We start from the raw sequence: 15,576 nt of genomic DNA on the forward strand, positions 1-15,576 counted from the left end.
TGGATAGGACAGAGAGAAATGGAGAGAGGAGGGGGATACAGAGAATGGGAGAGAAAGATAGACACCTGCAAACCTACTTCACCGCCTGTGAAGCAATTTCCCTGCTGGTGGGGAGCCGGGGGCTTGAACCGGGATCCTTATGCCGGTCCTTGGGCTTAGCGCCACCTGCGCTTAACCACTGTGCTACCGCCCAACTCCCTAAAGGTCTTATATTTTGATGGATGAAATAATAAAATTATAGTACAGAGAAAGTGATTACAGGGGTGAAGGAGAATAATTTTCATAAAATTTTCAGCCTACCTACCACTTACACGTATATTTATAAGAAAATAAGCATTAAATGCTTCATCAAAGGAAGGTTGTGGCAGCATTAAACTCAGTAGTCTAGGTGTTGAAATCACCTGCTGCATTACAATTAAGCAATAGGTAACTATGCCAGGGAAAGTCCACGTCAAGGGAGGTTCTGAATGAACAGGTGGGTATTTCGATCTTGGCTAAGTATGAAAACCTACACAATCCTATTTGAAAATATGAGATGCACAGGGCAAAAATAACTGATTTCTTCCTCTGTGCTTGATGAGTAGACCATTAACATTCAACACGATGTAATAATGAAATATTTTGAATGAATTATATTTAATTTCTAGAATGTGTATACTTATTTAGAATAATCCCTGAGATTAGTCCGAAGATCATTAACTGGGAAATTCACTCATAGTTAGAAGTCTTAGCTATTATAGAGTAGATAATCAAATACACTGTCTGAAACTACATGCAGACTGCTCATTACCCTGTCTGCCACACTGGACCATGACTTGTCAAAGACTTGGAATGAGTTTTTCAAGGCGTTCTGAGTCCTAAATCAAGATGGGCAGCAATCTAACCTTCACAGGAATACCTTTATAACTACAACTCACTCTTAGATATTAGTGTACCACAGAAATTTCTCCTCTAGATCAGTTAATCGTTGAAACAAGAAACCTGAATTAGAATTCAAAAATCTATAGAAAAAAATGAACAAATCAAATAAGTGAGAAGAAATTATAATTTAGAAGATACATGTTTATTGAAGTTGAGAATGACTCAATGAATGTTGAATACCTCATCTAAACTGGATGCTTAGTGTGCCAGGTGATTTACTTATTTGATTTCCAAGATTTAAAAAAAAAAAAACTATTTACTTTTGCCACCAGTTCTATTATGGAGACTCAGTGCCTATAGGATTTCATCATTCCAAGCAACCATTTTTATTTCCTTCTCTTCTCTTCTCTTCTCTTCTCTTCTCTTCTCTTCTCTTCTCTTCTCTTCTCTTCTCTTCTCTTCTCTTCTCTTCTCTTCTCTTCTCTTCTCTTCTCTTCTCCTCTCCTCTCCTCTCCTCTCCTCTCCTCTCCTCTCCTCTCCTCTCCTCTCTTCTCCTCTCCCCTCCTCTCCTCTCTTCTCTTCTTTTCTCTTCTTGATAAAGCCTTAGAGACAGAGAATAGGATGAGAGGGTGAATAGACATAGAGACACCTGCAGGATGTTCCACCACTCTTGAGAGCTTCCCTCCAGCAGATGGGGACCAGGGGTTAAAGCTCAGGTCATTGTATATGTTAATGTGTGTGCTCTGCTGGTAAACCTCCCACCCAGCCTAAATATCCCACATTTATTCTTTAAAAACCTTGATAGGAGACTATTATTTATCACAGTTTCAGATGTAAAAACTATAAAAAAGAATGATAATTTTGGGGAGTCTGGCGGTAGTGCAGCGGGTTAAGTGCACGTGGTGCAAAGCACAAGGACCGGTACAAGGATCCCGGTTTGAGCCACAGGCTCCCCACCTTCAGTGGAGTCGCTTCACAGGTGGTGAAGCAGGTCTGCAGGTGTCTTTCTCTTCCCCTCTCTGTCTTCCCCTCCTCTCTCCATTTCTATCCAACAACAATGACATCAATAACTACAACAACAACAAAAAGAATGCTAATTTTGTTCATGCTAAAAAAAATCAGTGGGGTTATTTCAGGTGCAGATAAATCTGTCTGGAAATTTCATAATGTTATTTTTAAGTAAATAAACTAGACTTATTTTCTATTGTGTTTACTACTTGTATAATGTTAACTTAATCTAAATATCATTTGCTTCATTCATGAATAAGAACTATAATGGTTACTGTCAGAAAGTCACAACAAATGAGATATCAATATCTGGAAGTGAGAACCAAGGATTAGTGGTTTGCAAAAGATATTCAGGTGATTCTAACATACGCCAGACAGTTCTAATACACAAAACAATAAAATAAAATTAGTGCATCACTCAGAATTTGGTAAATGGAGAGAGCTCAGAATTTGTTAACTATTCAATATTATTTTAGGTGCTATTGCTATCATTTTTTTTCAGGATGCTATTTCTTAGATTTAAAATTATTAGTAAATGATTTTAAATAAAATAAAAGTTAAGAATTTCTATAATACCTCCTTCCAAATACCTTCAGTTCTCATAATCACATGCTGACTTGATAGATAGACTAGAAAAATGTGTGTTGTGGGAAAATCATGGTTGGGGAGGAGCAGAACAAATAGTGATTCACCTGATAGAGTGTACATCTTATCGTATATAAAACCCTAGTTACAGCCTACCCACCCTCCAGTGCCCACCTGCAGAGGGGAAGCTTATGAGTGGTGGGGCACTGGTGTATGCATTTCTCCTTCTCTGTCTCTGTCATACTCTATTTTTAAAGAAATGGCTACTGGGAGGATGGAATCATACTGGGACATAGCCACATTCATAGCCCTAGAGGCAAAAAACCCCCACAAGATTGGAGAAGATAAGAATCAGTATTATTTTAATGTGGTGTCATAGATCATAGACAATGGATGATTTTTTTTGTAATTAGAATACCTAATATTTAAATACTAGCTCTAATAGTTAATAGTTTTGGGATTTTGGGGATTGGTGGGCAAATTTAGTATTTGTTAGCTTTAATGTTCTCATTCTTAAAATAGGGCTAAAATAAACAGCATTTATTTGTGGACAACAAAGAAAAAATATAGATAATTGATATCAGCATATAGGATATTATGTTCCACTTTTAGACTTACTGTATAAAGATTTATAAATTAATATTAATTCTGTATTAGGTTCCCCTTGTATTTGGTGTTAATCTAAGTCAGTTTCTCTGGAAGTGGACTTGACGCTTGGAACTTCAGAAGGAAAAGGAGGATTAATCCCTGTGAGGTTCACAGGCGATTTGTCCCCTGGATATTGTTCTCTAAAAATCAGACATGAAACAAGAACATACAAGAAGAAATTAAACTAACCATATTCAGGTTCAGGTTATTAATAGTGTAACAACCTAGGATGTTCTTGATTACTTGATAAGAGAAGGAAGGTCTGAAACTCCAGTGACTAGAGATGGGGTCACTGGCTTTCTCTCTGGAAAGAAAGGAAAACTTAAGTTATTCCTAGAAGATTATTTTCAAGAACTTTATGGTAACCCTAATTTTGGAAGCTGACTTGTTAGAATTATAGATTATTTACTAATTAGTTACTCATGGATATAGTGGAAATCTTATGTATTTTTATTTCCTGGTTCAAATATCAAATTGCCAACAGTTAATTGCATGAATTTGAAAAAGTTTGTTAACCTCTCTGAGCTTTAGTTTCCACATTTGTTAAATCAAAATGTTAAATTTATTTTAATAATGTTATTATATTATATAATTATTATATGAAATATTTAAAATATTTTTAAATTTTAAGTATGTAATACTTATTTAAAAAATTACGAGATAATAGGGTTATAATTCCACACCACTCTCGCCACCAGAGATCTGTGCCTACAACCCCCTCCAACAGAGTAACCTCCATGATTCTCTAAGGTCATAGATATGTGTCATATATATGTGTATATATGTCATATATATGTGTGTATATATATGTCATATATATATATATATGTGTACATTTTGTGAGGATTTTTTGACCATTTTTATTCACTTTTACTGCCCTGCCTTTATTTCCTTTCTAAGCCATACATATATCTATTACAACTTCCAGGTATCTTTTCCTTTTCTTCTTTTTCCATGCAAAAGAAGCAGCACTTGATTTCTTCTGGTGTTCATATTCTCTTCCATTCCAGGATGATATAAGATCAGATCACATTGATGGGGTTTACAGTCAACAATATTTATACACCTTTCCCATATTTGGGAGCTACTCTCTTCCCTGATCCAGCTTTCTGGTCCTTTTCCCAGCCATGACATCATCTCCCCAGACAATAACTTGGATCCACCTGCATATCAGATTTCAGGCTCAGGGAAGAACAAAACAAAACAAAAAACCTAGTATAGCCAAAGGTCCTTTGGAATATAACTAAAATATGCCTACTAGCTATCTACAAAACGGAGACATCCCCCCCACCCCCAATCTTCATCTGCACTACTCTAGCCTTTAGGTTCATGATTAGTCAACAACTTGTTTGGCTTTATATGTTAACTCTCTTTTCAGCCACCAGGTTCCAAATGCTACCATGATGCCAACCAGACTTCCCTGGACAGACAACCCCACAAATGTGTGCTGGAGCTCCAGAACCTTGCCCCACTGGGAAAAGAGGCAGGCTAGGAACATGGATTGACCTGTCAATGCCCATGTTCAGCCAGGAAACAATTATAGAAGCCAGACCTTCCACCTTCTGCATCCCACAATGACCTTGGGTCCATACTCCCAGAGGAGTATGAAAAAGAATAAGAAAGAAGTGATAAGAAAGAATAAGAAAAGTGTCCTTTTTATAAATAATAATAATGATAAAAAAGGTTCCTGATCACAAACATTCTTGGTCCTGGTGAAACTGGTGTTTAGAGCTATCTAATCAATTCCCCTACTGGTACCCACTTTTCCTGAAGGAAAAAGGACAAAAATTATTTTTGGGGTGCATAAGGAAGGGGTCTGGCTTCTGAAATTGCTTCTCTACTGGACATGAACATTGGCTGGTGTGTCCACACTCCTAGCCTGCCTCTATCCTTAGCAGGGTAGGGATCTGGAGAGGTGAGGTTCAGGACATGTTGGTAAAGTTATCTGTCTAAGGAAGTTAAGATGGGATTATGGTCGCCTCTTCAGCCTGGTGCCTGAAAGGCAGTAAGATATAAATCAGGACAAAATGTTTAATAAATAGAAAATAGAGAGTAAGAATTACACCAATTAGAATAGGGACCCTAGGGTGGAAACAGGTTAGGGTGTCTGTTTTATGTATGTTCCTAGGAGTCCACAACTTTAATATTTGCTTGAGTTTGATAGCTAATATGGAGGTAGACTAAAAATACTGTCTGGAAGGATGGCATCTGAGAAGTAGAGAATAGAATTTAAAAGCCAGGTTAAGGCAGAGAGTGACACCTAAATTGCAAAAACAAACTATATATTCAATTTATAAAATTACCACCATGTGACATTTTGCATCTCACATAATGTATTTGTTCAATGAAATAATACATGCATTTTAAATAATTAATCTCTTCACTGTTTCTGGTTAGAAAAACTAACTTCTTGAAAGTGCATCCTTTTTTCTAAGTATTCTAAACTTACTCTCATTTATACAGTTTAATTGGTAATTTAGTTTTTTTTTTTTTAACTTCAATTTTCTTCCTTTCCCCAGTCTCTACTTCCTGAGAATAATTTTTTTTCCTCAACAAAAGCAAGGTACTTTTAATAATACTCTCTCTTGGAAACGAACACATCCATTCCTATTTTATTGGTATGACCCAAGTAGGGAAGAGACTTATTCAAGCAGTTATACCCAATAGATTGATAGTGATGCTGAAGTTGAGCCCTGTACCCATTACTCCTAGCAGAGGAAAATAAAGTGGTTGCTGAAGAGGACATATATCCGTTATTCTAGTCAAAGCGGTGCCAAACAGTTGCAGAATGTTTTAGAGCTACAGTGTTGCAATTGCTTATCACCTTTAGTTTTGTTAAACTTCATATCTATTACTGTTACTTTAATGATTATATTATCTATTTCCATGCAAATTCCAGATCAGCACAGAGAAACTCACAATTATTATAGCTAAAACAAGATTTATGGCAATCACTATGAACCAAGTGTGTGTCCAAAACTGTACATATATTCTTTTCTTCATATACCCTAGGTACTGTTATCCTCATTTTCAGATGGAAAAAGTTAAGCACAGAAAGATTTATTATCTCTGCAAAATCATACAGTTTCAAAATGGCATGGTGTAATTAATATATTTTCTAGTTTTCAGAGCCTATGCTCTTAATTCCTGTGCTAAGCTAGCACAAGTTCCTTGAATTTCTACAAGAACTTTTTATCTTCACTATACAATTATGACTAGTGTATTCTTATTGTTTACAACCCTAGTCAAGAGCAAATAGCAACTTGCATAATTCAATATTCTGATAAATTATCTTTCTTCTTTTTTTTCAGAGAGTCATTTTCAACATAGTTAATTTCAGCAAGACCAAGAGTCTTTATAGAGATGGGATGGCTCCTATGGTGAAGTCTACCAGCAGACCAAAATGGTAAGTGACCCACAGAATGGGACTAACTTCTGGTTAAAGAATTTGTCCCAGGATTCAAGTTCCCTGCTGACTGATTGGTGTTTAGATTCATTCACAGACACAACAAAGAGTGAAATAGGTTTTTTTTCTCTGAATGGGCTCTGTGCTCTGTTCTTTAAGGATATTGGAATGGAGCAAATGACATCATACTTGTTTTGTTTTTAATTTATTTACTTATTTTTAGATAGATAGATAATAGGTGATGGATAGATTGATAGATGATAGGTAGGTAGGTAGGTAAGTAGGTAGGTAGATAGATGATAGATAGACAGATATAGATAGAAACATAGATACAATGATAGATAGATGAGGATACCACAGCACCAACACTTCCTTCAATATGATGGCAGCACAGCTTAGATGTGGATGGTCCTTACGTCAAATCAGCACACTATCTTAGTGAGCTATCACCCAACCCAATATTAGTAATGATTAACATTTTATTATCAGAAAGGTATTGTTGATAAAGTTCTTTTTCTGTTTACCTTTTATTATTGTATGTTTGGAAGTTACATTAAAATTTCTCTCTCTCTGAGATTAGATGTGCAGTAAGCTTAGAGGGTACTAGGAACTACAGTATAGAAACATTCCTTGCTTTCCAATTTTTGGAGGTTTTTTTTTTCCTAAAGATGTTGTAGATTTTTGTGAATGTTAAACTTCTGTTTGCCTTATAACTATAGTGAAAATGAGGGCAGCTGGAAAGTGTTACTTACTGTGGCATTAATTACAATATTAATAATAGCTTTTTCTCTTATCTAGAGCCCAGTTTTTGTCAGATGTTTAATGTTTGTTGTTCCTAACTCCATAGTATTTTACAAGTGGTATTTTAAATATTCCTGTTATCAAAGAGAAAACTGATGCTAATTTTACATATTTAGTGAAATCCCTATGAAAAATCTTAGTGTCAGACTTTATAGAAGTAGAAATAGAAAAATTCATATAATATGAAATTCATACACAACTTTGACATGCCAAAGAAGTCTTGAGATCAAAAGAAAAAAAAAAAAGGAAGTGTCATGCTCCCTGGATTAACACTGCAAAACTATGATATAGTATTTTGATTAAAATAAAGCACTACAGTATCATAATAAAAATAGACACTACAGAAAATGGAATAATCCAGACACATACACACTCACATATGGACAACTAGTATAGTACAAAAGAGCCAAGAGTATACAAGGAGTAAGGAGAGTCTCTTTAGTAAATAGTGCTGAGAAAGATGCAAAATAATGAAACCAGTACACAATTTATGTCATACACAATACATACATCAAAATAGAGTAGACTTGAATGTAAGACCCAAGACAATAAAATACAAAGAAAAAATTATATATGGTAATATCCTCAACATTGTCATTGGAAATCTTGGTTGCAACATTAGTTTTAATAGTCAATATATGGAAACAACCTAAATACTCATCAACACCTTAAGGAGTAAAGAAGATGAGGTGTATATACAGTGCAATATTATTGAGTTATAAAGAAATATGAAGTCATTATTTTCAACATGTATGACCTTAAGGATAGATAGTATGCTGAACGAGAATAAATAAAATTTAAAAGTCAAATATGCTTATGGTTGCACTTACATATGTAAGATAAAGAAAATGAACAAGCAAAACCAAACTTAGATTCAGAGAACAGGTTGCTGTTTACAGAGGAAAAGATGGTAAAGAAGAAAAAGAGGGCTGGAGGTTGGATAAAACTCCTAAAGAGCGACAACTGTATGGTAGTGAAAGGAAACTAGACTTTTGGTTGTGATCTTGATGTAGGTAGTATATATGGATTCTGAAATTGAATTTATTGATGGCCACTTAGATTGTACATCTGAAATTTTTACAATGCTATAAAACAATGTTACTTCACCAGTGCTTTAATCCAGAAAAGGAGAGATTAAATACTTCCTCAAGACCATTGATAGTAAGAGGAGGAGCCTGTGTTTTAATTGTCCCACACTGCCACTCTCTCCATTAGTTTGTTTTCTCATCCATTTATTTATACAACAAACATTAAGTATAAAAAATAGAGTTTTATATACAGAAACCAAGTGTTAAATCATCTTCACACAGTGTTAAGTGAATGCTTATTGAATTGAACTAATTTAGTTATGAGAATTTAAATCAAAAGTGTCTTATATTTGTTAAGTGCTCAATAAATGCAATACCATTTATTATTATTAACATTATGTAAAATATTATAATAATGCAATAATTATTAATCTAGTTTTGGTCTCTGTGCAAATTTTAGTGACTGATGAGATTATCTTCAAATGCCTATTTTTATAGCAAACTGGCACATCACAAATATTGAATTGTACTTTAATCTGCTAATGATGCTTAGCAATTTTCAGTAAATTTTGAGCTTTGGAACTCAGGCTTTTAAAGTACAGGCATTTGATGACAGCTGTATATGTTATTAAAATGTATTGTACCTTTTATCTAAGATACAGCTAATAATATTTTAATGGATTTTTTGGTAATTTCACTTATTAGTTATTTTATGAGATTACAGGATGTGGGTGGCTTAATATTAAACCCCTACATTATGTATGCAAGTCATTGAACCCTCCACCAAAGTTCTGTGCTCTCCCCCCCAGCCCCTTTAATTACTATGGTTCTTACCAGGCCCAAAGTATAATTTGGTTATCCTTTTTTTCTCCTTTTTTTTTTCCTGTAATTGTATTTGTTTGGTCATTTATATTCCACATATAAGTGAGACAATTTAATTTATTTACTGACCTCACTTATCTTTTATTTTTTAAGATTTTATTTACCTATTCATGAGAAAGATAGGAAAGAAAGAAAGAGCCAGACATCACTCTGATACATGTGCTGCCAGGGATTTAACTCAGGAGCTCATGCTTGAGAGTCCAATGTTTTTTCCACAGTTCCACATCTGGACCACTGACCTCACTTATCTTAATCACCTACAATTCTAATACAGTATGTCCCAAACAATATAATTTTATCTTGTTGATTTAGAGCTGTGTGCCATTGAATACATATTTCACAGCTTCTTTATCTAGTTCTGTCCATTAGCATTTAGGTTAATTCTATATTTTGACCTGAATTCTCCCCCCCCCACCCCAGAGTTCATGCCCCTGGTTCCTACCTGCATGGTGAATGATTCATAAGTGGTGAAACAGTGCTACAGGCATCTCTCTAATCCCCCCTCTAGTTCCCATTTCCCTTTCAATTTCTGTCTCTATAAAAAATAAATAAATAAATATTTGTAAATAATAAAATGTGATACAGGTGCACAAATGCTGTTAAAAGTCTCAAGTATTATGGGGCCAAGTAGTGGCACACTTAGTAGAGTGAACATTACCATGTGTGAGGATCTAGATCAAGCCTTCTATCCCCAACTGCAAGAGGGAAATATTATAAACTTCTCTGTCTCTATTAGAAAAGAAGAAGGAAAGAAAGAAAGAAAGAAAGAAAGAAAGAAAGAAAGAAAGAAAGAAAGAAGAAAAGAGAGAGAGAGAAAGGAAGGAAGGAAGGAAGGAAGGAAGGAAGGAAGGAAAGAAGGAAAGAAGGAAGGATGGCAGCAGGCAGGCAGGCAGGCAGGCAGGCAGGCAAAAAGTGACCATCAGGGATGCTGGAGTCATTATGCACACATTGACCCTCAGAAAACCCTGGTGGCAAAAATGAGTAAATAAATAAAAAATAGATGAAGTTCTAAGTATCGTATTTATTCAATTTATTTCCTGACCATTTATTTTTCTCTGACTCATTCAGGTCTGTATAAATGAACATTATTCCTTTCTTCCCTCCCATTTGTCACAAAATGTTTACTGAGTGGTTTCAATGCATTAATAATTATCGAAGGCATTAGATCAAAACAGTGGTAAGAAACATATGATTAATGTTCTCTTAGAACCACAGTCTGCTGGGATAGACATTAAATATGTAGCTCCAGTTAAAGTGTGGTAACAGTTGTTGCATCATGGGGAATTCAACATGCTTAAAAACGGTTCAGTATGCTATATATCATTTAAGATTTGAAGTGTACTGCTAATAAGAGAAGCCTTTCTCGGCTCGAAAGATAGATAAAACACTCTTGCTATGTATGTGGTCAGGTTTGAGCCCCAGTACCTTATGGATGAGTTTCTCTGTGCTACAGTTTCTCTCTCTCTCCCTCTCCCCCTCCCCCCTCCCTCTCCCTCTCCTGCTCCCTCTCCTCCCTCCTGGATACAGAGAGAGAGAGAGAGAGAGAGAGAGAGAGAGCTCTTCCTTAGGCACATTATATATTCTGAGAGCAGATTCTGTGGAGTGAGGAGTCTGAGGAAGTCAAGCTAGTATGGTGAAACCCTGAAAATGACAAAATTATTATTATTATCACTATTATTACTATTATGGCAAAACCTCACACAGGTTCAACTGGTTCAATTTCACTTCTTCCAGTATGACTTTCATGTATTTTTATTCTGATAGATGTAAAGAGAAATGAGAGACTCTGGGGCACCATAGTTTCCCCTTGTATCATTTTGACATTCACATCTGAGTTTGAATCTGGGTCACAAACACTACAAGTTACACACCTCACCCTTTGAGTTATCTCTCTGTTTTGTTATATTTAAGCTCCTGATATGCATGGTCTTAAATTAAGTTGATTTATTTATAGCTATTTAATATTGGTTTACACCATTATGAAATTTAGACATGTAGTTTTACACCTGTAAGTATGTCTGTGCTGAGATTAAGCATACCTGTTTCCAAAGTTTGCAGTTCTATTGCACCAGATACTCCTTTTCATAGTCCCCCCTTCCTTCCCCTTTCCATGCCTTCACAAGATAGTTGAAGTTTTCAGAGTCTTAGAATCAGTTTGAGTTGTTCATTTGTTGTTGTTGAACTGTATGAATTTCTTATAGACATTTGATACCAATCATTTGTCTCCAATTTTCTTCTTTTCCTCAGGAGTGCTTAAATATTTATGTTTTTTTATAATTTCACATGAACTCTTAATTTTTCTCATATTCTTTGAAATATATGGCTGGTATTTTGATTACGTTAAATCTATAGATTTCTTTTGGTAAGAGAGTCATTTTAATGATAAGTATTCTTCTAAACCTTGAACAAGAAATGTCCTTCCATTTTTTTGTGTTGCCCTCTATTTCTTTTTAAAATATCCTATAATTTTTATTGTAAATGCCCTTCACCTCCTTTTTAAGATGCACTACCAGGTATTTTATTTTGTGTTGTTCAAATGTATATGGGATTGAGTCCTTCAAGTCCCATTATTTCTGACTCATTATTTGTGTATAAACAGATTTATGTGTTGATTGTATATCCTGCTATTTTACTGACTTTATTGTTGGTTTCCAGTAGTTTGTTATTTTAAATTTGTTCTAGAGTCTTTGAGGGTTCTCTAGGTAGATTATCATGTGGTATACAAATGGCGATAGTTTGGCCTGGGGAGATAGCATAATGGTTATAATGATTACACCAAAAGCCTTTCATACCTAAGGCATCAAAGATCTGAGGTTTAATTACCAACATCACCATAAGGCAGAGCTGAACAGTGTTCTGAAAAAGAAAAAAAAAGTGATAGTTTAACTTCTATCGAATATGAATTTTATCTTTTTCTTGCCTAATTGCACTGGTGAAGACATCTTAAATTGTAATGAGTTATAGTGACACCTTTTTCTAGTTCCTGATTTTATGGGGACAGATTATTTTTGAAAGTTCTCTGCTTAATTATTTATATTCTACATAAGAGTGAAACCGTCATGTAGTTTTCTCTCATTTCCTTATGACCTTTACCATAATCAACAGTTCTATCTATTTTGTCTCTAACAAAATACCTATGATTTAATGGAAGTGTAGTATTCAATTGAGTATACATTGCAAAGCATCTTTATCCAGTCATCTGCCTATGGGCATTTAGAGTTATTTCATATTTTGCTTATTCATACTACTGCTATAAATATAGAGTTACAAATATCCTTTTGAGTTAATGTTTTATACCCTTCAGGTAAATGATGAGGTATAGTATTGCAAGATTTAAAAGTATTGTTAATTTTTTCCACTTTATTGGAGGGGTTAATTGTTTACAGTATAGTTGTTGATACATAAGTACAATCTTTCAACTCCCCATGACAGTATGGAAGCTACTCTTTCCAGCAGCCTGGAAAAAGACTACCCATTGCATCTTCCACAGTTGGCAATCCCACCAATTGTCTATTAGTGTTCCTTTTTCTCCATATCCTTTCCAGCACTCGTCATTTCCAATCTTTTTTTTTTTAAATTTATTTCTTTATTGGGAAATTAATGCTTTACATTCAACAGTAAATACAATAGTTTGTACATGCATAACATTCCCCAAATTCCCATTTAACAATACAACCCCCACTATTTCATTCATCATTTTTCATGGACCTGAATTCTCCCCACCCACCCACCCACCCCAGAGTCTTTTACTTTGGTGTAATACTCCAATTCCATTTCAGGTTCGACTTGTGTTTTCTTTTCTAATCTTGTTTTTCAACTTCGGCCTGAGAGTGAGATCATCCCGTATTCATCCTTCTGTTTCTGACTTATTTCACTCAACATGATTTTTTCAAGGTCCATCCAAGATCGGCTGAAAACGGTGAAGTCACCATTCTTTACAGCTGAGTAGTATTCCATTGTGTATATATACCACAACTTGCTCAGCCACTCATCTGTTGTTGGACACCTGGGTTGCTTCCAGGTTTTGGCTATTACAAATTGTGCTGCCAAGAACATATGTGTACACAGATCTTTTTGGATGGATGTGTTGGGTTCCTTAGGATATATCCCCAGGAGGGGAATTGCAGGGTCATAGGGTAGGTCCATTTCTAGCCTTCTGACAGTTCTCCAGACTGTTCTCCACAGAGGTTGGACCCATTGACATTCCCACCAGCAGTGCAGGAGGGTTCCTTTGACCCCACACCCTCTCCAGCATTTGCTGCTGTTAGCTTTTCTGATGTATGACATTCTCACAGGAGTGAAGTGATATCTCATTGTTTTCTTGATTTGCATTTCTCTGACAATCAGAGACTTGGAGCATTTTTTCATGTGTTTCTCGGCCTTTTGGATCTCTTCTGTGGTGAATATTTTGTCCAAGTCCTCCCCCCATTTTTGGATGGGGTTATTTGTTGTCTTGTTGTTGAGTCTGGCAAGCTCTTTATATATGTTGGTTATTAAACTCTTATCTGATGTATGGCATGTAAAGATCTTCTCCCATTCTGTGAGGGGTCTCTTGATTTGGATAGTGGTTTCTTTCACTGTGAAGAAGCTTTTTAATTTGATGTAGTCCCATAGGTTTATACTTGCCTTAGTCTTCCTTGTAATTGGATTCGTTTCATTGAAAATGTCTTTAAAATTTATGTGGAAAAAAGTTCTTCCAATATTTTCCTCTAAGTATCTGATAGTTTCTGGCCTAACATCCAAGTCCTTGATCCACTTGGAATTTACTTTTGTATTTGGTGAAATACAGTGATTCAGTTTCATTCTTCTGCATGTTTCAACCCATTGTTTCCAACAACATTTGTTGAAGAGACTCTGCTTTCCCCATGTAATAGTCTGGGCCCCTTTGTCAAAGATTAGCTGTCCATAGGTGTGGGGCCTCATTTCTGGGCTCTCAATTCTATTCTACTGGTCAGTGTGTCTGTTCATGTTCCAGTACCAAGCAGTTTTGATGACAATGACCCTATAATACAGTTTGAGATCTGGCAGTGTGATGACTCCGGTTCTGTTCTTTTTTCTCAAGATTGTTTTGGCAATTCTAGGTCTTTTCTGGTTCCAGATAAACATTTGTAGCATTTGTTCTATTCTCCTAAAAAATGTGCTTGGGATCTTGATGGGGATAGCATTAAATTTGTAGATGGCTCTGGGTAATATATTCATTTTGATGATGTTAATTCTTCCAACCCATGAACATGGAATATCTTTCCACTATTTGTGTCTTTTTCAATTTCTTTGAGTAGTGACTCATAATTTTCAGTATTCAAGTCTTTCACTTCTTTGGTTAGGTTTACTCCTAGATATTTTATTGTTTTTGTTGCTATAGAAAATGGAACTGATTTCTGGATTTCAATTTCTTCTAAGTTAGTGTTTGCATAGAGGAATGCCACTGACTTTTGAATGTTAATTTTATAGCCTGACACATTACTGTATTGCCTGATGATTTCCAAAAGCTTCTTGCTGGATTCCTTAGGTTTTTCCATGTATACTATCATGTCATCTGCAAATAAGGAGAGTTTGACTTCTTCTCTTCCAATCTGTATGCCTTTAATTCCTTGCTCCTGCCTGATTGCTATGGCAAGAACTTCCAACACTATGTTGAATAGTAATGGTGATAGTGGGCATCCCTGTCTACTACCTGATCTGAGGGGAAATGCTTCCAGTTTTTCACCATTGAGTATGATGTTGGCTGTAGGTTTGCTATATATAGACTCCACTATCTTCAGGAATTTTCCATCTATTCCCATTTTTTGTAGTGTTTTGATCATAAAGGGATGTTGTATTTTGTCAAAGGCTTTCTCTGCATCTGTTGATATGACCATGTGGTTTTTGGTCTTGCTTTTGTTGATGTGGTGGATCACATTGATTGATTTACGTATATTAAACCAACCTTGCATGCCTGGGATAAACCCCACTTGGTCATGATGAACAATCTTTTTGATATACTGCTGTATCCGGTTGGCTAGAATTTTGTTCAATATTTTCGCATCTATGTTCATCAGAGACCTTGGTCTGTAGTTTTCTTTTTTGGTTGTGTCCCTGTCTGCTTTTGGTATCAGGGTGATGTTGGCTTCATAGAAGCTGGCAGGGAATATTCCAGTGTCTTCAATCTTCTGGAAGACTTTTAAAAGTAGAGGTGTTAGTTCTTCTTTGAAAGTTTTGTAGAATTCATTTGTAAAACTATCTGGTCCAGGACTTTTATTTTTGGGAAAATTTTTCATAACTGTTTCAATTTCATTAGCTGTGATGGGCCTGTTCATGTTATCCACTTCCTCTTTACTTAGTTTTGGAAGTTGGTAGGTATCTAGGAAATCGTTCATT

The 15,576-nt window shown here is 35.5% G+C and overlaps 1 protein-coding gene across 2 annotated transcripts in view; it reads left to right on the forward strand.

Moving 5' to 3' along the window:
* AGBL4 (AGBL carboxypeptidase 4) overlaps positions 1-15,576 on the forward strand; it is a 1,508,442-nt gene that overhangs the window by 581,252 nt on the left and 911,614 nt on the right. For both annotated transcript variants that reach the window (XM_060205929.1, XM_060205928.1), the window contains exon 4: positions 6,414-6,508. In XM_060205929.1, coding sequence (XP_060061912.1) covers positions 6,414-6,508 — 95 coding nt within the window. The remainder of the gene's footprint in view (positions 1-6,413; positions 6,509-15,576) is intronic.

Source organism: Erinaceus europaeus, chromosome 13, assembly GCF_950295315.1.
Source record: "Erinaceus europaeus chromosome 13, mEriEur2.1, whole genome shotgun sequence".
NCBI classification, from domain to species: Eukaryota; Metazoa; Chordata; class Mammalia; order Eulipotyphla; family Erinaceidae; genus Erinaceus; species Erinaceus europaeus.